At 41.5% G+C, this 26819-nt stretch overlaps 2 protein-coding genes across 2 annotated transcripts; both read right to left on the minus strand.

Annotated features, from left to right (window-relative positions):
* Positions 1-14689: 14689 nt before the first annotated feature.
* LOC139190568 (uncharacterized) lies at positions 14690-18562 on the minus strand. The gene is made up of 2 exons (XM_070810928.1): positions 15670-18562; positions 14690-15321 (listed from the first exon to the last, which is right to left on the minus strand). The coding sequence occupies exons 1-2, from the start codon at positions 16633-16635 to the stop codon at positions 15046-15048; spliced, it is 1242 nt and encodes a 413-aa protein (XP_070667029.1). The 5' UTR covers positions 16636-18562; the 3' UTR covers positions 14690-15045.
* A 4135-nt stretch (positions 18563-22697) lies between these two features.
* On the minus strand, positions 22698-26357 carry LOC139190995 (uncharacterized). Its single transcript, XM_070811490.1, has 8 exons — positions 25923-26357; positions 25261-25407; positions 24748-25161; positions 24285-24429; positions 23949-24158; positions 23554-23762; positions 23078-23222; positions 22698-22951 (listed from the first exon to the last, which is right to left on the minus strand). Exons 1-8 carry the CDS (start codon positions 26355-26357, stop codon positions 22698-22700), a joined length of 1959 nt encoding a protein of 652 aa, XP_070667591.1.
* Positions 26358-26819: the final 462 nt, after the last annotated feature.

The following is a 26819-nucleotide window of genomic DNA, read 5'->3' on the forward strand; positions in this document are numbered from 1 at the left end:
AATTAAATTGAATGCAACATTTTCATTTGGTTTTTGTATCCATAAAATTGATTTAAATGGAGCTAAATGAAATGAAAATCCAATTCTCATTGAAAGAGACAAAACAATTTTGTTCTTAACCTAATTTGGGCCATCATGCAATAACCACAACCTTTTGGGCTATAAAGCAATTAACCTCAACTTTTGGGCTATATGCAAAAAAATAAATTTTTAGGGTCACTTTGTAAAAACACAAAAGTCCACTACTTCATGTAAATACAAGTAGAACCCAAAATTTAAACAATGCAAAAACTTCATTAAAGGAACAAAACAATTTGTCCTTTAGCGTTTTTGGACCTAAACGTAAAAACGTAAACTTTTGGGCCAAAGTGCAAATACACAAAAGTATCAAAACTTTATGTAATTGCATAAAAGCCCCAAAAGTACTCCCACTTGAGGGAGGGCCAGTTTTGGAGAAGGATAAGGAGTGATGTGTGTGTTGATTTGTGAGTTTTGACATAAAGCAAGCAAGTGGTGCAAGTGGTGCAAGTGGTGTGTGTGAAAGGGAATTAATCCTTTCACACCCACCATTATTTCTATCACCATTTAAACAAATATCTAACACATTAAATCATTTGAAAAACATAAAACATAAACTTTATGAAATAAATCAAAACTTTGAATCAAAACACAAAACTTTTTTGTTCTTGGCAAAAATGTCAAGAACAATGAAGAACATTCATGAAAAACCCAAAAAATTTCCATGAACATTTTTCACCCAAAAACATCCCAAAACCACTCAAACTTTAGGGAAATAACATATAACCAAACTAGGGTACATAGGGGTTCCAAAAGTTACTTGAAAACACTTTTAACAAGTCAAACAAGAACCCAAAAATCCACCCTTTGGATTTGGCCGAAAATTCCCAAAAGCATGGCACCAAATTTTAGCTCCAATATTCATGCTCATAAGAACTACATCTACAACATTTGAGATGGCAAATTTTCTAACAAAATTTACATTCAAAGAAACAAGAATAAAGCTTGTAACATATTACAACTTTTAAATCACAAACTATGAACTACAAAACCCAAAAGGATTCACCAACTACTAGACCTAGGCTCTGATACCACTTGAAGGACGATTTTGTGAAAACATGTTCATTTGAATAACATCTATAGCATGCATTTAACAAATAAAAGGCGGAATCATGCTTGCATGCATTCAAAAACAAAACATTACCCATGAAATTCAAAGCCTAGTAGATTGGTGAACCAGGTCTCAACTCAAAACAAAGTGAGTTGAGAAATATATACCTTTGTAGATTCCTCTTTGCATAAGCAAAGGCTAATCACCCAAAGAGAGGGCCTTCATTCCTTGCTTCTTAGATCCATGGATTTGGATGGAAGAATATGGTTCTCTAAGTTCCCAAAATTGAGAACCTCTAAGTCTCCACACCAAGGTTAGATTTAAGTAGAAATGAGTGACCTTGGAGGAGTAGGATTGCTAGATACACCCTCCAAGGGGGCCGGCCTCCTAGAGAGAAAAGGAGAGACATGTTCTCTCCAATTTTCTCCAAAAGAACCCTTTTTGAATTTTAGGCTATAAAGTTCTTTATATAGTCACTTCTTTAAATGACCTAAAGAACCAAAAACCCTAATTCAACACACATGGCCGGCCACATAAGGGATTTGGGCTTTTGGGCCTTTGTGAATCTTTATTCATTAAATTGTCATACAACTTAAGTCAATGGGCTTGACGTTCGAAGCCCATTGGGCCTTAAGGTCCAAAACTATCCCGAGGTCTTTAACGAACTTATTCGTTTGATTAATTAACATATTAATTAATCCTTGCCATAAATACTTAAACCATTTAATTATTCTTACTCATCTCCATTGTTTCTTCAATCTCCACCTTACACGGTGTACGATCCATTAGGTTCCTTTTAGCTAGGCAGTGGGCGATTAAAACTCTTTAAAATCGATTGTGAATTGAAACTTACTTTCAATTCTCCCTTTAGTGTTTATACACGTTTAGGGTTTCCACAAACCAAGAGTGACACCTAGCAGCATATCATGGTTACCCAAGCTAATCAGAAGAGGTAGAGAACCTATTCAGTTTAGGATTACAAATGCAATACGGTCTTTCTCTAATACAATACTCTTGACCATATTGTTTGGTTTGATAGTTTATTCATGTCTACTATCCAATGTGATTTGTGTGCGTATATGATTACCTTGAATGTGATTTGGAACGACTTTCCTAAATCTCATTCATACTCTGGCCAGAGATTCTAAATCATATCATAGAGTATTCTCCCCCAAACGGTTTGAAGGTTAGAGATCCCTTGTTGCGCATTCACTTGCCTCCATAGCTAAGTGGCTTAACCCCAACGATGCCGTGGACACCCGCGGATGCGGTGACTTTGACATAATCAAAGATCAATGACTTAACCACAAGAAAAACGTGATACCTCAAGTCAAAGGACTACTTTGCATTATCCCAACCATGAGTTCTCATGTGACATGAATATGAGAACTCTTCGTTGATCGTGTTCAGTGAACTCATTCTCTATTGAGCACCTACGTACTTGTCTTGATGTCACACACACCAATGACTCGAGACTAGTCACTCTCCCTGAGAGAAGACACAGCACGTACTGATCTTAACAGACTGTCAATGCCCAATTGGCAATCCTATGATCAGGAACGTTTAGGATGTGTCTACGAAAGAATGGTGTCATGAATCTAACTTCTTTAGATCGCATTCTCCCAATCACATATTCCTTGGACTTATCGTTTAAGCATATAACATTTATATGAGACGACTCAAACAATAATCTTTGCCCTTGATATTAAACTAGATTAGTTTAACATGTGAAATGTCCGTAAAGTATCATCATATGATTGGTTTTAGGGCACATTTCCAACAATTTCATCACCTGGTTGGTGGCATGAATGGTAAGTTGCCAAATGATATTAGAGTACAGGTTGTACATTTCATCACCTGGTTGGTGGTATGTGTTGGAAGTATGCCCACAAAGCCACTCATTTGATGTAATAGCTTTTGGAATACTTATTGTATTAAACTTTTATATGTTTAATCAAGGGCAAAACTTATTGTTAATCACTATTTATTGTATCTTGTGTTTAAGCAATAAGGGAATCCAAGGAATGTATTTGATCTAAGAGATAAGTGATTTAAGTAAGTTAGATTAACGAGACCTTTCTCTTATGTTCATTCCTAAAACGTTCCTAGCCATAGGATTGCCAATTGGGCATTGACAATCCGCTAAGGTTAGTATGTGTTATGTCGACTCAAGCGCGAGTATGACAAGTCTCAAGTCATTTAGTGTTGGACACTAAGGCAAACACATAGGTGCTCAAAAGAGTAATCGAGTACACTGAACAACGATCAAAAGAGAGTTTGAACATACATGTCATGTAAGAACTCGAGAGTTGCAATATGCAAAGTAGTCCTTTGACCTGAGGCATCATAGATGTCTAATGGTTAGGTCCTTGATCTTTGATCATGTTAAAGGCATTCCATTGGAATGTCCACAGCATTGTTGGGGTCAAGCTATCTAGTCGTGTAGGCATATGAATGCACAACAAGGGATCTCTAACCTTCCATGGTGGAAGGAGAATACTCTAAGATATGATTCGAAAGTCTTTGGCCAAAGCATATGAATATGACTTGGGAAGTTTGTTCCAAATCATATTCAATTGAATCATATAGATAAGTATCACATTGGATAGTAGACATGAAAAAAACTATCACTCAAACAATGTGATTAAGAGTATTGTATTAGAGAAGGACCGTATTGCATTGTAGTTGTAACTGGATAGGTTCTCCAACCACTTCTACTTAGCTTGGGTAACCATGATATACTGCTAGGTGTCACTCATGGTTTGTGGAAGCCCTAATGATTAGCAAACACTAATTTTAAAGGAGAATTGAAATGTGGTTTCAATTCGCAATCGATCGTTAAGAGTAACAATCGCCCACTTCCTTGCTAAATGGAACCTAATGGATCGTACACCGAATAAGGATGTTGGTGAAGAAATTAAATGAAATGGATAAGCAATTAAATGGTTTAATTGAAGAATGGTCAAGATTAATTAATTAGTTAATTAATTATACGAAATGTTCGTATTGGGCTTATATGTTGGTTTTGGGTTTCGGGGCCCAAAGCGTTTTGGTCCACAAGGCCCATTATGTTTAAGTTGTATGACAACTAAAACAAAATGGGCAAATTAGCCCAATAACAAGGTAAGGCCGGCCATAGGGTGAGGGGTTGCAAATTTGGATTAATTACAAGTTTGCCACTCACATGTGATGAAGTATAAATTCAACTTTATAGCTTTATTTTCATTTAGGGTTTTTCTTGGTGAAATGAGGTGAAACACTTTCTCTCATTTTCTCTAAAGAGGCCAGCCACTTAGAGGAGTTTTAGCTAGCAATCTATTCTTCTCTAAGTCATCCATTTCATCTTCACAATCACATCCTTGGTGAAGAGACTTAGAGACATCAAACTTTTGGTGTTTTGGAGAACAAATCCTCAAATCCTCAAATAAGCAAAGGAGCACTAAAAGGAGGAAAATCACAAGGAAGATCCAAGGAGCAAGGAGGTGACTTGAAGGCCCTCCACTTGGGTGAATCCCTTGTGTAATCAAGGATGAGCTTCAAGGGTAAAGAAACTCTAAATCTTTCCTTCTCTTTAATGTTGTTAAAGAGTTTATTGGTTCACCATATACTAGGCTTTGAAAGTCATGGGTTTTATGAATTGTTTTTTAATGCATGCCTACTTTAAAGTGTTAATAGTTTGTATATGTATTCAAATGTTCTTACTTGTTCTTAGCTAGGACAAAAATTTTCCTTCAAGTGGTATCAGAGCCTAGGCCTAGTTTATGGTGAATCCTTTTGGGTTTTGTGATTTTCATGATTTGTGATTTAAATGTTGTAAATGTTACAAGCTTTGTTCTTGCTTTTGAATATAAATTTTGCTAGAAAATTTAGCATCTCAAATGTTGTAGATGTATTTCATTTAAGCATGAATATTGGAACTAAAATTTGGTGCCATGTATGTTGGGAAATTCGGCCAAATCCAAAGGGTGATTTTTTGGGTTCATGTTTGTCTTGTTAAAATGGTTTTAAAGTGACTTTTGGAACCCCTAAGTACCCTAGGATATTTGCCCTCTTTTGAGTGGTGAAAAAATTGAGTTTTGGTGAGCGAAAACATTCATGGAGCTATTATGAGTTTTCATGAGTGTTCTTCAATGTTCTTGAAGTTCTTGCCAAGAACAAAAAGTTTTGAAGTTTTGATTCAAAATATTTATGTTTTTCATAAAGTTTTGGTTTATTATTTGATGGGTGATGGTTATTGGTGAGAAGTGATTAAATGGCTTTAATGTTTGTCATAGACTTTAAGTTTTCTTATCTACCCATCCAAATCACCTTTACCTCACCCACCAAAATCAACTTGCAAAAATTTTTTCAAAAATTTCAATTGTTCACTCCTTGGCCGGCCACCCTAACAAGTGGGGTACTTTTGGGGCCTTTTATGCAATTACATAAAGTTTTGATACTTTTGTGTATTTGCACTTTGCCCCAAAAGTTTACGTTTTTACGTTAAGGCCCAAAAACTCTAAAGGACAAATTGTTTTGATCCTTTAATGATGTTTTTACATTATTAAAATTTTGGGTTCTAGTTGAAATTACATGAAGTTGTGGACTTTTGTGTTTTCCAAAGTGACCCCAAAAGTTTGTGTTTTTGCATTGTGGCCCAATTGTTGTGGTCATAGTTTCCTTTTGGCCCAAATAAAATGAGAACAAAAATGGTTTTGTCTCTTTAATGAGAATTGAATTTTCATTTCATTTAGTTCCATTTAAATCAATTCTATGGATCCAAAAACCAATTGTTTAAAGTTGTTTTCTTAGTTAATGTGATTGATTAAGAAAATGGTGATTATGAACCTGTTTGGGCCAAAAATAATAGTTTGGGCCGAGTATAGAATCATTCTCGGCCCGGAAGGCCTTGCGACAAGAATGCCGTGGATCGTTCAGTACGTGGGCCTCCAAACCTAGGTCGGCTAGGTCATAACGTAAGAAGTCGAGTCCTAGTGCAATGAGGAGTCTCGGCAGGACTAATAACCCGGAAGCGAATCCAGCTCGGTTAGGGACTAGGTTCACAATCCTAGTGAAAATAGGACTGGTCGAGTTGGTGTTGATTAGGAGGAGAAGACCTAGTCCGAGTAGGGTTTTAACTTGGATTCAAAGAGATCCAGTGATATAAATAGGGGAGGCTGTGCATCATTCAAGGCCCCTGCAAATCAATACAAAACTGCCCTACGCAAACTCTCAACAATTTGAGATTTTTTCCTTCTTTTTCGCTGACACATCTTCCGTTGGCATCAATAGCACTGTGGAAGCAACCGGTGATATCTTAAGTCGGCATAGATAGCGCTATCACCGTAGAATCAGTCGATCTCGCAGTATCTTCCGTTGGCATCAACAGCACTACGGCGAGAACGGTTGGTTACCTATCCAAGTCTCGGTCGAGGAGGATTTCCAGGTCCTTATTGATTGAGGTCATCTCATTAGCCTTATTGGCGAAGGAGGTGTTACGGTATATCGAGCTCGGCGCATTGCATGCCGAGTTGTTTTATGATTGGATACTCTCAAGTGGGATTCAGAGTTCGGCATTCAGACGGCCGAACCACGTTCACTATAAAGACTTACATTCGCTTTGAGTATTTGTGCCCTTACACTTTGGTGTCGATTCGGCGAGAGTTTACTCTGACGAATAACATCACTGTGACCGAATTCGACGACGACGATTCGTGAACTTTGTAAAGAATAGTAACCTTGTCTTCAGGTTCGAGAACCCAAGAGGCGGAGACGCGTTCCTTCCTCGGTCGCAATCGCAAGACGTAGAAGTCAGCCGTGCACCCAACGCAACACCAACAAATTTACTCCTCGGCCGAGCTCGGCTGACGAGTTGGCACGCCTCGCATTCATCGAAGGACGTAGTTAGCTTGTAGATTACTCGGCCTGCGCGCCACGTAGGCTTGGTAGTTTCTAGGGTCAACATTTTGGCACGCCCGGTGGGATCCAGTGCTAAACTACGAAGTTCATGCCAATTGAAACACGATCGGTAAAAAAGAAAACAGCTATGGGAAAGTCGACAGCCGATCTACCAAATCAGAACATAGGACGCCATGTGCCACAAGCGCAGAATCCCATCAGCGCCGTGACACCTGAGTCCACGAGCGTAACTCGCCGAGAGAGGGAAGTTAATCTCGGCGGTTAGGTTCGCAGTCTTGAAATTCCCAACAGGAACACTTGCGTTCTCAATGAAGGAGTAATAGAAGATTGTGATGAAGATGGTGGCGAAGGATCCGATCCACCCACAAGGTCGTTTCTTCGAAAATGGCTTGACGAGCAATCTCGGACGGTTGAACAGACATTGAGTCGAGGAATCGATAAGCTTCATGACGTGATACGCAATTCCAGTGAAGCACAAACCAGATTACTTGAAATACTGGTTAGTAAGGTCGGCGATGGTAGAACTTTCAATCTTGCCCAGCATTTGCCGCCGAGGAATAATCTATTATCAAGTGCACCGGCCGAGCCAATTCCTGCTCGGCTCAGGCCACTTCAATTGGAAAGAGGATGAGGGTTGAATAGTAGGTTAGACGGATCCGACCAGAGAGTGGAAGTAACGCCCGTCGATATGACCGAAGTTCAACAGATGATCGATTCGGCCATGAAGAAAGGGCCGAAGTTCCCTAAGTTTATACACCCGTATCCAGCTTACGTGGAATAGGTCGAATACCCTAGAGGTTTCAAGATCCCGGATTTTAGCCTTTTTGCCGGAGAATCATCCTTATCCTCGTTAGAACATGTAGCTCGCTTCACCGCACAATGCGGAGATGTTAATAGTGACTTTCACAAGCTGCGACTTTTCAATTTTTCGTTGACCAGCTCAGCGTTCGCTTGGTATATTAACCTCCCACCGAACTCCGTCCAGAGTTGGGAGGAGTTGGTTGAGAAATTTCATGAGCAGTTTTATCGGCCGGGAATGGAAATGTCAGTATCCTCACTAGCAAGGATGGCTCAGGCGTCCGACGAGTCACCAATGGATTATCTTACTAGATTCAAATCAGCTAGGAATTGGTGCCGAGTGCCTCTCCCCGAAGTTGAATTCGTCAGACTTGCTCTGAACGGTCTTGACGTCGAATACAAAAAGAAATTCTTGGGGGCAAACTTTCGAGATATGTACGAATTAGCCCAACATGTTGAGCAGTATGATTATTTGCTCCGCGAGGAAAAGATTTTGAAAGCTCCATCTCGGGGGACGATTTACAAGAATCCTACTGTCAATTATGCATCAATCGAGGATGAATGCGTTAGTGTGGATGTAGCTGAGATAGTGATAGATAAGCCATACGTCTGCAAGGCACTGACTCAAGTTGACTCTAAGGAAGTCAAAACCCGCTCGGCTACTGAAGGAGCACTGAAACCGTCGAAAGTTTATACTTTTGATATTACAAAAGCCGATGCAATTTTTGATCAACTGTTATCAGCAAGGATCATCAAACTTCGGCCTGGGCACAACATTCCCAAGGCCGAAGAGCTTAAAGGAAAGATATATTGCAAATACCACAATTCAAGCAAACACACGACAAACAATTGTGTCGTGTTTCGAGACAACGTCCAAAGCTGGATTGATAATGGCAAACTGAAATTTCCAGAGAAGAAGATGAGTGTTGATACTGACCCGTTCCCCACGGCAACAGTAAATATGGTGGATGCGTGCCTACCTAAAGACAAAGGGAAAAGGAAGGCCAAAGATGTTGCGATGCAACACTTTTGGAATCAGAATTCTCGGCCACGTTTCATGGCCGATTTTCGTTCAAACAAACCACCTACAGCTTTAACGGGACCTGCTATTGTCAAACCTATGATCAATTATACCACCGATGAAGACAGTGGGACAGCGGTTTTGTGCAGCAAATGTAGAGCAAAGGTCGGCAGTGAACCAGAGGAGAAGCCCTCTTCGCTTATAACTGAACGACCTACGGCCGCAACCCAGCAAAAGGTTGCCAACGTAGGCCAACATCAAGGGGTTTTTGATAGGCTCGGTCCTAAAGTGAGGATGGAAGAGGCACTCTCAGTCCGGCGGCGCCTTGATTTTGATGCTTCATTTTATGACGAGGACTACTATAAACGTAATTCTAGCAGTTCGGAATCATCGCGGAGCTAAAAAACTTTCAAACCTCCCAAACCTAGCTATCAACGTTGGTATACATATCATTCTTCGAAAGACGTCTACACCGCACTGTCCAAATCCCAGAAACACCGGCACCAAAGGATAGATTGCATGGCCCGCCGACAAGCGGCCCAAGAAACTTTGATCCCTCAATGGCGGTCGAAGGACACAATTGTTACTGATGATGAACGACCACCTCCAGCTATTATGACAGAGTTGGTTCAAGGGAAACGGCTGGTCAACCGAGATGTCGAAACCACGTTCGAAGAGGCTAATAAACAGATCAAACTTCTTCTTCGGCCAGGGGAGATGAAGGCACGCCTCGAGCATTTCAGGCAAGAGGCCGAAAGCAAATTCGCCCCGCCGGCCATACAAGAACCTTTGATCAAAATTCGACGGAATTTGCACCCATCGTTCCTCGGGGAAGCTTTGGAATACATGCGAGAATTTCATAAGAAACATTCAGCCAATGATCTGTATGGTTTGCCGAAGGCATGTCAGGATACAATTGATCTAGTCCTGACTTGTCCTGATGCCGAGCGAATCATTCAGAAGACCTCAGACCCAGGATTGAAAGCAAGGTTCCAGCACATACGAGAAGCTCGTGTCCTTGGATTTGAAGTCGACCCATACACTGATATCGATGTAGCCGACCTTCCTTTCTCAATGGAGGACCTTCAGTATTTACGATATCACTTCAAAGTATTTTCGGCCTTACGACCGATGAAATAGCACGTGTTGCGCGATTGGATGCTTATCTCGACACCAGGGATGCCCGGATACACTACCAGGGGCAGGCTCAGATCTTGACCCTAAGCATACTGTCGATCTCAACCTCACTTGAGGCAATCACGCAGAACCAACAAGCTGCCGAAGCAGCACCGCAGGATCAAACCATTGAAGAAGGAGCAAAAGAGTCTCTTTGTCCAACTCTGACAACAACGGAAGCCGTAGTTGCCGACCAGACGAGAGATGAGGCTAGTGAGGAGGATCCTAACCCGATGGGCCCATCAGTCTTGGATAACATGGAAATCAGTATGGTCCATGTGTTACCCGCTGCTTTTCAATCCAGCACAGCTCAGCCGAATTTCCTCGATGGTGATGTAGTCGCCGAGGAAGCCGGCCATGTTGATTTTGTATCTGTTGCTGAAGTTGACTCTACAACAAAAGATGACAATATCAAAGCAGCTTTGGCCGAATGGTTTCCTCGCTCACCATCGGCCAACATCCATCATTTAAAGCCATTGTATGTGACGGCCCATATCGAGGGATATCCAGTTTCTAAAGTTTTTGTCGACTGTGGAGCTACTGTCAATGTCATGCCCATGAACATCATGAAGGCCTTACGTCACTCTAATGACGAACTTATTCCGTCAGGGATCATAATGAGTAGTTTCGTCAGCGACAAATCCCAAACCAAAGGTGTACTTCCGTTAACAGTGAATATTGCCGGTCGTACTCACATGACCGCCTTTTTCGTGGTTGATTCCAAGACCGAGTATAATGCACTACTCGGTCGAGACTGGATTTACCAAACCAGTTGTATTCCTTCCTCATTGTATCAAGTGCTCATTTTTTAGGACGGTAAATCGGTCACTGTTCACCCGGCCGATAGCCAACCCTTCGAAACTAACATGATCCAAGCACGGTATTATGATGACCACGTCAGCTACATTACTTTGCAAGGCTTCAATGATGAAGGACGGCTGACTCAGATTTCTGTTCAGAAAGCTATCGAGGTTGGCGCCGAGACTGTCCACCAGGATTCGACGAGACTCAGATTAGCCAACTTTCTCCCCGAAGCTGATGTTTGACACCGATCGGGAGGAACGTAGGGCCGCGGTTTCATCTACTATGGAACGACTGCTGGCCCATTGGTATACTATATCTAAACAACCAAATTCGGGCGTTAACCTCGTTGAGTTCCTTGCCGAAGGAAATAATGGTCCTGTCTTATCTCTTGACAAAGTTCGAGCCGCCCCGGCCGAGCTCGAAGATCATCAGCCCCAGGTTAACGACCCCCTGGAAGAGATTAATGTTGGGACGGCCGACGACCCACGACCTTTGTTTATTAGTGTTTTCCTTCCCCAACAAATGAAGGACGAACTTTGTGCCTTGCTTACGGAGTTCAAAGATTGTTTTGCTTGGAGCTACCATGAAATGCCCCGCTTAGATCGTACTCTTGTCGAGCATGAATTACGTATTAAGCCTGGATGTAAACCTTTCCGGCAGCCACCTCGTCGATTCTCGACCAAAGGCCAACTCGGCATCAAAGACGAACTGGTTCGACTTTTGAAAGCCAGGTTCATTCGGACAGCTCGATATGTGGAATGGTTGGCGAATATCGTTCCTGTCTTAAAGAAGAATGGTGCACTGCGCATCTGCATCGATTTCAGAAATTTGAATCTGGCAACTCCCAAAGATGAGTATACAATGCCGATTTCATATCTGTTAATCGATGCCGCAGCGAATCATGCGATCTTATCCTTTATGGATGGACATGCCGGGTACAACCAAACTTTCATTGCCGAAGCCGATGTGCACAAAACTGCTTTCCGCTGCCCGGGGGCACTCGGCACTTACGAATGGGTTGTTATGCCATTCGGCCTCAAAAATGCCGGCGCCACATACCAACGGGCAATGAACACCATATTTCATGATTTAATTGGAACCATCGTCGAAGTCTATATCGACGATGTTGTAATTAAATCCAAACAACGGCGGACTCATGTGGATGATCTCCGACAGGCTTTCCTTCGTATACGCCAACACAATCTCAAAATGAATCTTGCCAAATGTGCATTCGGTGTGTCGGCCGGTAATTTTCTCGGTTTCCTGGTACATCACCGTGGGATTGAAGTGGACGAAAATAAAGCACGTGCAATCATCAGTGCTCCACCCCCGACTACGAAGAAACAGCTGCAATCCTTACTCGTCAAGATAAATTTTCTCCGCCGATTTATAGCTAACTCGGCAGGGAAAATGAAAGCGTTCTCCACGCTTTTGAAACTTAAGGACTCGGATACATTTGCGTGGACGGACGAGCATCAGGGGGCGTTTACACAAATCAAAGTCTCCCTCACGACACCCCCGGTCCTTGTTCCACCTCGGCGCGGTAAACCTCTCAAACTATATATCTTGGCGGCTGAAGAGTCCATCGGCTGCCTCCTTGCACAAGATAACGATGCCGGGCGAGAGCAAGCTATTTTTTACCTAAGTCGCAATCTTAATCAACCGGAGATCAATTATTCCGCCGTTGAGAAGCTTTGTCTTGCCGTGTTCTTCGCCGCCTCCAAGCTCCGGCATTACATGCTTCCGTCGGTCACACAAGTCATTGCCCAGACCGACGTTATCTGGTACATGCTTACCCGGCCAATCGTAAAAGGGAGAATTGGGAAGTGGACGATGGCGTTGTCCGAGTTTAGTTTGCAATACGTGCCCCAGAAAGCTGTCAAAAGCCAAGCATTGGCCGATTTCCTTGCTCACCACCCCTCCCCCTATGGTTTTGGGGACACCGATGTCGAAATCGACATGGTTGAAACATGCGACAACTATTGGACGATGTATTTTGACGGTTCCAGTACTTCATCCTCGGCCGGTGTTGGGGTTGTCATTCAATCTCCTAATCACGATCGTTGGTATTTTTCGCTTAAGTTGGATTTTGACTGCACCAATAATCAGGCCGAATATGAAGCCCTTATCATCGGCCTTGGCCTCCTTCATGACTTGCGGGCCACCCGTTCCCTCGTCCTCGGCGACTCTGAGCTTGTGATTAACCAACTTAATGGGTCTTTCCGCTGCATGAGTTGTACCCTGGCACCCTACCACATGGTTGCCAGCTATTTGGCCGAGTCCTTCGAGGGTATTACGTTCGAACATATTTCCAGGATCCATAATACCAACGCGGACGAGTTGGCTCAAATTGCCTCTGGTGCACAACTCCTGGGGGGCAAGCTAGGCCGAGAAATACTGGTGTTACGACAACTATACCCAGCCTTGGTTAACCAGCAAATCCTCCGGCGCGACGATGTAATACACACCCGAGTCATGTCTTTACCTTCGTTGCTAGACCGACAAGATACTATAGAGGTTTGTACCGTCGAGGCAACACCAGATGATTGGAGAAAACCCATTATGCAGTACCTTGACAATCCCAATGGAAAACATAGTCGCAAGACACGAGTCCACGCCACGAACTATGTCACGTACCAAAACGAGTTATACCGAAAAGGGGAGGATGGATTGCTACTGCTATGCCTCGGCCCCCAAGAGGGTGCTCGGGCGATCACAGAAGTCCATGAAGGGGTTTGCGGAGCTCATCAATCCGGACGAAAAATACGATGGCTACTTCGACGACACGGTTATTTTTGGCCAAGAATACTAAAGGATTGTATCGAGTTTGCCCGAGGATGCGTACAGTGCCAAATCCACGGGCCTATACAAAGGGTCCCGGCCGAATCGTTGCATTCGGTCATTAAACCATGGCCGTTTAAAGGATGGGCCACGGACGTAATCGGCAAAATCACGCCATCCTCCGGAGCTGCCAAGCACGCATGGATAATAGTCGCAACTGATTACTTTACTAAGTGGGTCGAAGCAAAATCATATGCCGAGCTAACGTCTAAAGAAGTTTGCGACTTCGTGAAGGAACACATTGTGACCAGATTTGGTGTACCAGAAACGATCATAACTGACAATGGAACAATCTTCACAGCCGAAAGGTTTAAAGAGTATACGGCAAATTTAAAAATTCGGCTCGAACAGTCTACACCGTATTATCCACAAGCGAATAGGCAGGCCGAGGCAAGTAATAAAGTGCTGATCGGCATCCTCGAAAAAATAATAAAAGAAAGACCCGGCATGTGGCATTTGAAGTTGAACGAGGCATTATGGGCATATCGAACATCGCCCCGATCGGCGATTGCGACAACCCCGTATGCATTAACCTACGGACACGATGCAATGTTACCAGTCGAGTTAAGCATAAATTCGTTGCGATTAATTGAACAAAGTAGTTTGTTTAGCGCCGAATATAATCAGTCCATGAGACAGGAATTAGAAGATTTGGAAGAAGCGCGACTTGACGCTTATAACTTACTGGTGGCACAAAAATGGATTGCCGAGCGAGCCTATAATCAAAAGGTGCGTCAGAAAACATTCGGCGAGGGTGAATTGGTTTGGCAAACGGTGTTACCCGTAGGACTAAAAGACCCTAGGTTCGGCAAATGGTCGCCAAATTAGGAAGGGCCGTTCGTTGTGCATAAAATATACGGAAAAGGGGCGTATCATCTTAAAGACCAGACCGGTGTAGTTCACAGATTACCAATCAATGGGAAGTTTTTGAAGAAATACTATCCGGTCACATGGGAAATGCGGGAATAGAAAACCAGTTCATTTAGATTGATAAGCATGTACAAAATGAGTAAGTCGATCGGTTTACATTCAAATACATTTAAGGTGAAGAAGGTAGAAGAGTGCCGAGCAGCGCGTTCAGCTCCAACCACCGCACCTCGCCTATGATGACCTCGGCCTGCCGATTCTTCTTGTCCAGCTTCAACCGCTCGACCCGTTTTGTGTTCGCCGCATACTCGGTCAAACAAACCTTGCCGCCTGACTCGAAGTCCTTGGCAAGCTCGGAAGCAATGGCCAACCGGCGTTTCGCCAATTCAGCCATTTGACGGTCGAGGTCGGCCAAGGCTTCTGCTTTTGCCTTTAAGGCGTCAATCTTCAGACGGAGAGTATCTTGAACGGCCATGGCAGCCTGCAGGTCTTGTTCGGCCCTTTGAGCGCTCTAAAAAATACTGAAAGTTTCTCGAACCCGCTCCAAGGCGGTCGACGCCCGAACGACAGCCTCGCCGCTCAGCTGACCGTTGCCTCCAAGGTCATTTAGACACGCACCCAGCACATCAAGACCTTTGCGCTCAAGGACCTGCGACGCCGAAAGCGACAATACCTCTTGCAGCCAAGTCAGAGCAGTTGAATCAGCAGTGTCAGTTATGGCGGCCGAAGGACCAGACCCTCTAGTGGTGCTGGACAAAAGAGCTTTGAATTCGACCTCCCACGAAGCCTGCACACACAAATCAGGTTAAGCTCAGAAGAGATCATAAAAAGATAGCAAGAAGGTTTCGTTTCTTTTAACCTGCCGAGAGGAAACCTCGGCCATGTCTTCAGGTTCGTTGCTCGAACCTAAAGAACTCAATGGTCGAGCCCAGTGTCTTAGATTGCTTCTCAGTTCACGCGGCCGATGGAGGTTATCTACGTTCGATGGCCACTGAGGCGGCCATGAAATATAGATAACACCCTTCGGCGCATAGAAGTTTCGATGAAAAGAATACGCAGGCACCTGACAGTATTTTTCTGGTTTAGAATTTTATGGCAGGAAAATAATCAAGGAAAGGCGATAGAAGGCACTTACGAAGGCCGAAGTAGTTTCCTGCGGACGAATGTTGAGGTCCTGGTCTTGAGGATGAATGGGCGTTTCCGCTGTTGCCTCTGGTTCCTCGGCCAGTCGTTTGCCACGGTCGGCCCTGTCCCTTTGACCAACGCCTTCATATTGTTGAGCATTCAATGCTCGGTTAGCAATTAAGGTCTTAGCAGCCATGGGTGTTTTGTCCACCAAAGCTTCTCCCGCTGAGGCGTCTAGCATTTGGCGTTCAATTGGTAGAAGCCCTTCGTAGAAATATTGAAGAAAAAGCTCCTCCTTCATCTGGTGATGTGGACATGAAGCAACAAGGGTTTTAAAACGCTCATAATAAGTGGGAAAGGATTCACCTTGGTTTTGCTGAATGCCACTAATGCTTTTGCGTAGTAGAATGACTCGAGAGGTTGGGAAAAACTTTTCCAAAAATGCCCGTTTCATACTCTCCCATGATGTGACAGTTCCGAGGGCTAGCTCATACAACCAATCTTTAGCCTTTTCTAAGAGAGAAAAGGGAAAAGCCTTCATTTTCAGAATGCTTCCATCAACGTTCACAGGGGTCATGCTCGAGCAAACAACCTCAAACTCCTTCAAGTGTTTATTAGGATCTTCCATGGACATCCCGTGGAACTTAGGAATGTGATGCAACAAACTTGATTTCAATTCGAACTCGTCCGTCTTCCCTAGGGCAGCCATGGGGTATTGGATGCATAGGGGAGCGGCATTGTCCAATCCTGAAGCAGGAAGCTCCTTGATTGTTTGATTGTTCGTTGCCATGTTGGGATTTTCCTTTACAACATGTGCCATGGGCTCCTCTTGCTCTTCTACTTTGTCTTCTCCAAGATCTGGTGCAGGTTGAGATGGTTGGGGTTCTTGTTGATTCCTTGCTCGTCTCAAAGTTGTTTCAAAATCGTCGTCAAAGTCACGGATGTGCTTATGAATAGGTTGAGAACTTCGAGTCATAAACCACCTAAAATAAGAAAACAAGTAAAGTCATCAACTAGGAACAAAAACACATGAAAATAAACAAAAAGAAATAACAAGGGATTAGCAAAATTGCTAATCCCCGGCAACGGTGCCAAATTTTGATGCGATGAAAGTTAAGCACTCAAATTAAACCCTCTTGTTGTCAAATTGTAGTATAAATGCAAGTAGGAATCATTCTAAACCGGGGATTAGGAGGGCTTGCTAAAACCTCTAAACCGGGGATTATGAGGGCTTGCTAAAACCTCTAAACTTACTCAAAAACATAAAAACAAAGTTAAAATTGTTTGAATAGACTCAAGGGACTCAAAACAGATTCTAAAGACTCAAAACAACTTAAAAACACTCAAAACTGCCTAAAAACACAAACTGGGCAGATTTGACTCTAACACAACTTTGGACGAATTTAGTGTTTTTACTTAAATCAAAACACTCTAAAACACAAACAAAACAGATTTTAAACACTTTGGAACAAGAAAGTAAAATGGGGGTTTTGATTTGGATGAATTTGAAATAAACAAGCAAGTTATAAAACTAGGCAGATTATAAAATGAATTTGAGAAATAAAATGATGGATGGATTAGTTAGAGGTCCATTCTTCACACATGACACACTTGTACATGAATCGATTTCCAACTACTTTTCAATAAACTATGATACTCAACACCCCAGATTAACCGTGATGCACAAATTAACCCTCAGATTTTCCTTTACTCATTGAATTGGATGAATACATGCGACAACCCAAATCATTCTCTAAAAGTCCCCTATATGAATGCATAATAGAGATACAATCAGAGATCATTACGTTCAATGAAAATCATAAGTGTTGACGAGGCAATTATAACTATGAATGCATGATACAATTGCCAAGAATGCAATTAACGCGATTGTGATAGACAACCTTCACTACTTATGAATATAAACTTGTAACGATTAGGTGAAACCCATTTATATTCTAGCATCTAATTCATGCATGAAAACTAAGTATGCATCCTTAATAAACATACAAGAATCAGTTATGAATAAAATAGATAATTGAATTGCAATCACAACTTATCAAATCACAATTGGAAGAAATCAATTCAAATCTCAAGCATGTTCATGGCTTCAAACTTCCCCCTAACTAAATAGGGGTTTAGCCACTCATAATTGCAACAAAATTAGAAAATAACAAAGTAGACATTGAAAGCAAGAACGGAGTACACCTAAAACGCTCCAAAGTTCCAAGCTTGAGATGTGAAGGACCTTTGTTTTCACCACCTTGTTGTAGCACAAGTGTCTAGGATGTGTATGGATATATGGATGGAATGGATTGGTGAGATGTAGTATGGCTAGATGAATGGATGGAGGTCACAACAAGGATATTGTGTTTGTGAATGAAGTTGTGAGATGTGAAATGTAGTGTCTTTGGATGATGGCCCCCAAATTATGGTGAAGGGTTGATGTATTTATAGGCTAGGGAGATGAGTGTATGGAGTTGTAATGAGTGGATGTAATGGGTGTAGTGGGTGGATGTTTGGTAATGAGTGGATGAAATGGGTGTAGTGGATGAATGTTTGGTAATGAGTAGTGTTTGGTAATGAGTGGATGTAATGGGTGTAGTGGGTGGATGTTTGGTAATGAGTGGATGTAATGGGTGTATTGGGTGGATGTGTGGTAATTAGTGGATGTAATGGGTGTAGTGGGTTGTGGTAATGAGTGGATGTAATGGGTGTAGTGGGTAGATGTTTGGTAATGAGTGGATGTAATGGGTGTAGTGAATGTGTTGGGTGAAATGAGTGTGCTAAAATGGTTATTTATAGGGAGAGGATGATGCACAAACTTCAAATTTCGTCCATTCCTTTTGCTCCAAGAATATGCCACCCATTCCATGCCCAAAAATGCTCCAAAATGCTCCAAAATGCACTTCTTTGCCACATTAACCCTTTGGACCTACAAATACACGAAAATATCTTAAAATACTAAAATAACTATGAACTAACAACATAAATGCCAAGAAACAATCTAACTAAGTTGCATAAATATGCTCCTATCAATATCCGAGGTAAAGTAGGAGTAGCCGAAATTGAATGAAAGATGAGAGAATTGGTTACGGTGTGAAGGGAGAAATATGAGATTAACACATGGGATTTCTTAATGACTAGCATGCATATACAATTCAAAATTTATATACATGAGCAGCGGAAGCAATTTATCAAATAATATCAAAGCTATAGTCATGCAAATCCCATTCAAGGTTCATAGGTTTATATATAATGCATCTAAAACATTTAACTTAAGAACAAAGTCAAGGAATAGATATATACCTCTTGATCTTGATTTTAGACCAAGGATGGATCACCTCCAAGCCCTTTGCTCCTTGAAGTCCTTGAGCCTAGCCTCCCTCCTTGCCTTCTCCACTTTGTTAGTAAGAGTGCTCCTAGGTTCTCTCCAAGTTTCCAAAGTAGAAAACCTCTAAAGATCTACACCCACTAGTGTAGTGCGATGGATGGAGGCATAACCAAAAGGGTGAAAAATGTGTTAGTAAAAACACCCCCAAGGTGGCCGGCCTTTGTAGTGTTTTAGAGAGATATTTCTTTTGCCTCTTTGTTGTTTTAAACACACACAAAAACCCTAATGAACTTTGTGCTATAAAGTTCCTTATATAGACAAAAAGAAACCTAGTCAACAACTTGACTAAATATCTCTCCCTTTCCACTTGCAAGGGCCGGCCCTTTAGTGTTTGGTTTGGGCTTTGGGCTTTTATTATTTCAAGTCATCCTATGCTTGAATAAAAGCCCAATGGGTTTAGGCCCAATGGGCCCAATTAAACCCGAACGTTTCTTTAAGCCCAAAACAATCTTTTATCGCTTTTATGATTTCTTTAGACTTTCTAAATTAATCACAACACTTAATTAATCCAATTAATTATTTCCTTCATCCAGTAATTACTCATTACAAGAGCGTATCGGTGTACAATCATTTTAGGTTCTAATTAGCAAGGCAGTGAGGTTATTGGCATCAATCCAATTGATTATATTTAATTCAATCACTTAGTGAATTAAAACTTCATTTTAATTCACCTTTCTTCTTTGATGACTACATTTAATCATCTAGAAGAACTCACAAGCTATGAGTGACATCTAACCATATGTCATAGCTACCCAAGCTAATGTAGAAACTGTTCGGAGAACTTATTCAGTTGGAATTACAATGTAATTCGATCCTTCTCTAAAACAATACTCTCAATCGCATTACTAGGGTATGGATATATTATGTCAAACCCCTAATGTGATTATTCCTTCTTATATGATTCTATTGAGTCGTATAGGAACGCTTTCCTTTATTACGCTCGATACTTCGGCCGAAGATTCCCGAATCATATCTTAGAGTATTCTTCCTCTCTAAACGAGGATTAGAGATTCCTTGTTGCGCATTCACTTGCCTTCATGACTAAGTGGCTTAACCCCAATTATGCCGTGGACATCCGCGAATGGGGTGACTTTGACATAATCAAAGATTAAGTACTTAGCCACAAGACAACGATGATGCCTCAGGTCAAAGGATTACTTACATTATTCCAACCATTAGAGTTACTTGCTTGACATGTGAGTAGACCTCCATGCAAGTACTCTCGTTCGATTGTGTTCAGTGAACTCATTCTCTTAATGAGCACCTACATACTTGTCTTAGTGTCACAACACGAATGGGATGAGACTTTCCATCCTTCCATTTGAAGCGGACACAGTATGTACCGGTCTAAGCATTGTCAGTTTCCCTCCGACAATCCAATGACTAGGAACCTTTTGGACATAATGGTTATGTGAAGAAGGTCTCTGTAGTCTAACATCATTAGATTACTTCTTCAATCGATCCATTGTCCATGGATACACTATTTAGGACATATATCGTTTATTGAGATAGTCCTAATTCGTGTCTTTGCCATTTGATGTATAAGAGTCATCCATACATCGATTCATTTGTCCTGAAAGGTTTCTTCCAAAGATTGACTTTCAGGGCATATTTCCAACACGGTGCTTTAGACATGTGAAACAAAGGCTTACTAACGCTCCTGTTAGAAGATGAAATTATAGGATAGAGGTTCAGGGCCGAAGGGTTAGAGGACGACCTAGGAAGATTTTGGAAGAGACTCTAAGAAAAGACTTAGAATACTTGGATCTAATGGAAGATGTGACACAGAACTGAGCACAATGGCGTTCTAGGATTTTTATAGCCGACCCCACTTAGTGGGAAAAGGCTTTGTTATTGTTGTTACACCTGTTATTATTGATGCAATATATGTATTTACACTGATGAGTTATGAGTGAGGAAGAAACAACCTGATCTTATTGGAAATTAGTGATGGAATGATTGTAATTGCCAATTCTTCTGCATGAAGGAAATAAAATCAGCAAACTGGCCACAGTATGTCACAGTATATGGAAAGGGAGTTATGAGGAAAAAAAAAATATTTGAGGAATACTTACCATTTGGTTTTGATTTTCAAAGTTGAATTCTCTATGGTATGATTGTTGCATCACCTGCCTATTCGCAGATTCTCATTTAGTGAAATGTTACATTTGCACACAAAAAGATGAAGAAGTAGAATTCTGGAGGCAGAAGTTTGCTGGAAGTCAAGCTGACAGAAAAGAGAGAGTAGACGGTGAAACGGTAAAGGTAGCTGCACAACTAAAAAAAATGAAAGTTTTAGGTTAGAATTCCGTTGTCTATTTACTTTTAGTTGAGTAGGTAAAAATGTCACACATGCACTACCAAGGGTTTCCTTTTACCATTCCGGTTCATTCTTAAGTATAAGTGTTGACCCTAAAAACTACTAAGTCCAGAAACTAAAGCATTCGGCTTTTCTTTGTCAAGTTTTGGATAGCGTTTGCAAATATATAGGTAAACAAATACATAACGAATATAAATTGATTGATTTTAAGCCATTTGATTCGGGTCTTTAAATCAAATAGCACCACCCACTATTTTTGGTAAATTCCATATCCCTCATTGGAATTCGAGAGTTTTGGATGAAACTCTTAGTAGGGTATGGGAGACTCACCATTACCAAGCCCACCTCAGAAGAATATCATATTGGCTAGCAACAATAATGATGAGACGATAACGCTTTAGCCATTTACAACTTTTGTAATTACCCATCTAATTTGGCCTCTAGAAAATGATGCCTCAGAAGAATATCATATTGGCACCATTGCACTTAGTTAAGTCATTCCCACCATGCTAGTTCAAGTAAGGGTTCAAGAATGGCCTCAGAAGAATATCATATTGACCATACTCGTTGCCTACCTTCACTTCATCATATGTTTATAGGCTTCTCCTGAATGTAAGCACATACTTTGCATACCCCATAACTGGACGAATACGGTGTATGAGTCACAAACGATTGAAGCCCACCATGGTGGAAGGCCTACGAAGAGATGTTCAAAGCATCTCTCGCTTATCAACTTAATAATGGTTTGGTTGAGGGTTTTAGGTCTCATTACATATAAATATTCATTTTAATCTTTATTAAAACAATTTTGGTCCTATTACAACTATTGGTCCATTTGATTGAATTTAGTTGTATATAATACTCCCACTATGCTTATAAAACGGTTTTTAAAGCAAGAGTATATGATACTACTAATATAAACTTTGCATTCATTTGATGGACTATATAGTTGCCTTAGGGCCTTAGGATGACTATGAACCTTTGTTTAGATTCAACTCGAGCCTAGTGTTGAATCTCGGTCTAGGGATGGTGATTGATTTTAGTTACGCATTTATGCTCTTTTACAACATTTGATCAAATCAAATTACAACCAAAATCTAATCTACTCATTCCCATGGTTTAAACAAATTTGAAACGGCCTTTCACATAGCTCAATTATCGTAGGCTTAGGTTCATAATCACCCTTTAATTAATTAACACTTTAACTAATTAAATTGAATGCAACATTTTCATTTGGTTTTTGTATCCATAAAATTGACTTAAATGGAGCTAAATGAAATGAAAATCCAATTCTCATTTAAAGAGACAAAACCATAAACTTTTGGAGTCAAAACCATAAACTTTTGTCTTTTCTTTGCCCCAAAACAGCGCCTAATGCATAGTCGGATGCATCGCACATAAGCTCGAAAGGAAGGCTCCAATCGGGAGGAGCAATGATAGGGGTCGAAGTGAGCTTCTCCTTGAGCTGCTTGAATGCTGATTCACACTCCTCATCAAACTGGAAGGGCACATCTTTTTGAAGCAATCGGCAAAGGGGGTTGGACAACTTGGAAAAATCCTTGATGAAACGCCTATAGAACCCTGCATGGCCAAGAAATGAACGAACCTCTCTAACCGAAGTATGAGAGGGTAAGTGTCGTACAAGGTCTATTTTTTATTTATCTACTTCAATTCCTTTTTTTGAAACAATATGGCCTAAAACTATACCTTGTTTAACCATAAAGTGGCATTTTTCCCAATTCAACACAAGGTTAGTTTGAACACATCGTTTCAAGATCAAGGTCAGATTATCCAAACAATTATCAAAAGACTCCCCAAATACACTGAAATCATCCATAAATACCTCAATTATCTTCTCAACATAATCGGAGAATATACTTACCATACACCTTTGGAAAGTGGCAGGTGCGTTGCATAGGCCGAATGGCATGCAACGATAGGCAAAAGTTCCAAAGGGACATGTGAATGTGGTATTCTCTTGGTCATCTGGTGCTATCACAATTTGGTTATATCCAGAATATCCATCAAGAAAACAATAAAACGCACGACTGGCTAACCTTTCAAGCATTTGGTCGATGAATGGCAACGGAAAGTGATATTTCCTTGTTGTAGCGTGCATCTTTTCGAAGTTTATCACATTGGTGCTTGGTATTCACTAGATCGGCATACCATGGTTCACTCACCTCAATGGACAGTAGCTGCTCATCGGGGAAAGTTTCAGGGATAGGCACGTCATGATCATGCTCCTCATGGACCATTCGGCTTAAGTGGTCAGCCACCACATTCTTGCTTCCTTTCTTGTCTCGGATTTCAATGTCAAACTCTTGAAGAAGAAGCATCCAACGAATGAGCCTCGATTTTGCTTCCTTCTTCGTTAGTAAGTACTTTAAAGCTGCATGATCAGTATAAACAATCACTTTAGTTCCAATTAAGTAAGATCAAAATTTATCTAAAGCAAAGACAACAGCTAGAAGTTCTTTTTCCGTTGTGGAGTTGTTCAATTGGGCATCATTGAGAGTCCGAGAGGCATAATATATAACATGCGGCTGCTTGTCTTTTCTTTGCCCCAAAATAGCGCCTAATGAATAGTCGGATGCATCGCACATAAGCTCGAAAGGAAGGCTCCAATCGGGAGGAGCAATGATAGGGGTCGAAGTGAGCTTCTCCTTGAGCTGCTTGAATGCTAATTCACACTCCTCATCAAACTGGAAGGGCACATCTTTTTGAAGCAATCGGCAAAGGGGGTTGGACATCTTGGAAAAATCCTTGATGAAACGCCTATAGAACCCTGCATGGCCAAGAAATGAACGAACCTCTCTAACCGAAGTATGAGAGGGTAAGTGACGTACAAGATCTATTTTTGATTTATCTACTTCAATTCCTTTTTTTGAAACGATATGGCCTAAAACTATACCTTGTTTAACCATAAAGTGGCAGTTTTCCCAATTCAACACAAGGTTAGTTTTAACACATCGTTTCAAGATCAAGGTCAGATTATCCAAACAATTATCAAAAGACTCCCCAAATACACTGAAATCATCCATAAATACCTCAATTATCTTCTCAACATAATCGGAGAATATACTTACCATACACCTTTGGAAAGTGGCAGGTGCGTTGCATAGGCCGAATGGCATGCGACGATAGGCAAAAGTTCCAAAGGGACATGTGAATGTGGTATTCTCTTGGTCATCCAGTGCTATCATAATTTGGTTATATCCAGAATATCCATCAAGAAAACAATAAAACGCACGACTGGCTAACCTTTCAAGCATTTGGTCGATGAATGGCAACGGAAAGTGATCTTTCCTTGTTGTAGCGTTTAGCTTCCTATAGTCAATACAAACACGTCATCCGTTTTGAATTCGTGTAGGTACCAACTCGTTCTCATCATTCCTGACAACGGTAACTCCAGACTTCTTGGGAACGACTTGAACTGGTGAAACCCAATGGCTATCGGAGATAGGATAGATCATGCCACAATCTAAGAGCTCGATTATTTTCTTCTTCACAACTTCCATCATAGGAGGGTTGAGATGGCGGTGAGCCTCTTGGGATGGTTTAGTCCCATCTTCAAGTAGTATACGGTGCATGCAAGTGGTGGGGCTAGTTCCCCTAATGTCGGCCAAGGTCCACCCTATGGCTGTTTTGTGCTCTCGTAGCACCCTTATAAGCTTTTCTTCCTCATGTTCCGTGAGACTTGAAGAAACAATGACGGGCAATGTCTCGTCATCTCCTAAAAACACAAACTTCAAATGGTCCGGCAACGGCTTAAGTTCAAGAGTAGGTGCCTGAACAATAGAAGGTAACATCTTAGTAGAAACTGAACTTGAAATTGAGAGCGGAACCTTACCATATTGTCATGGAAGTGACTCAAGGGCAGCCACAACCTCCACAACTTCCTCATTAAATGGCAAGTCATTGGGATCCCAAATCTGGCCGTGGGTTTGCATTGCCCCAAGTTCTTGATTTTTGAGTTTTATGCCCTTCGTAATGGCTATTTCAAGGGCATCCTCATTCAATTCTTCCAGATACTCCTACGCCAAAGAATCAATAACATCAATAGAAAAGCAAGAGTGATCATCAACGGGATATCTCATAGTTTCAGAAATATTAAAATCGATAACTTCCCCATCGAATTCCATCGTCAAAGTTCCTTTGAATACATCAATCTTTGTACGGGCTGTCTTCAATAATGGCCTACCAAGGAGAATCGGCAAAGAGGTGGAATGGATTGAATCTTCCATGTCTAAAACGTAAAAATCTGCCGGAAAGATCAAATGGTTCACCTGCACTAAAACATCCTCCAAAACACCTTTTGGGTATGCATTAGAACGATCAGCCAATTGTATAATCACACCATCCTTTTTCAATTCACCCAAGTTCATAGATGCATAAATAGAGTAAGGCATGACATTTATAGATGCACCTAAATCTAGCATTGCATTTTCAAATCGAGTATTGCCAATCACACAGGGAATCGTAAAACTTCCTGGGTCTTTGCATTTAGTGGCAGTTTACGTTGCAATACGGCTGAAACATTTTCACTTACCTTAACTACCTCTTTGTTTGACATTCTTCTCTTGGTTGTGCACAACTCTTTGAGAAATTTGGCATATTTCGGGACTTGTTTAATTGCCTGAAGGAGTGGAATGTTTACTTGCACTTTCCGGAATGTTTCAAGAATGTCCTTCTCACTCTCGTCCTTGTTCGATTGCATGAACCTACGAGGAAAAGGAACATGGATCAAATTAGTATTAAGTGAATTTGAACTCAACTTACCTTGTTTGGCCAATTTAGGAATGATAGGGGCCTGGGGCAATGGTTGATTCACCCTTTCCATTGGTGTGCTAGTGCTCCCCTCCTCGTTTTGCAGCTTTTCATCCTCTTTTTGGGCAGATTTGGGAGTGTCGGACTCACTTCCAACTTCTTTTCCACTACGCAACATGATGGCTTTGGCAGATTCGAATGCGCTCTTCGGATTCATAACGGTTGAACTAGGCAACTTACCTTGCTCTCTGAATTGTCCTACAAACTCTGCAATCTGCCCAATTTGCTTCTCCATTTGGTCCACCATTTTGTCTTGGTTTTGCATTGCTTTGACTTGATTTTCTTGCCCCTAAGACAAATTGGTGAGTAACTTAAGAAGTGTCTCATTATCTAAAGATGTACCTGAGGTATTTTGGGCAGGTTGTTGTGGGGCTTATGTTGGTGCGTATTGCTTGGTATAGAAGCCCGAAGGTTGCTGCCTAAAGCCTCCTTGTTGTTGGGGCTCCCTCCACCTGAAATTTGGATGGTCTCTCCAACCTGGATTGTACGTATTAGAATATGGATCGTTCCTTGGCTGGTTTTGACCTTGAAATCCAATTGCATTGGCACTTTTCCATCCACCATTTTCAATCAATTGCGGGCACTTTTCAGAGGCATGTCCTTGGATAGAACACACACC

The sequence above is a fragment of the Malus domestica genome, chromosome 13 (assembly GCF_042453785.1).
Source record: "Malus domestica chromosome 13, GDT2T_hap1".
NCBI lineage: Eukaryota > Viridiplantae > Streptophyta > Magnoliopsida > Rosales > Rosaceae > Malus > Malus domestica.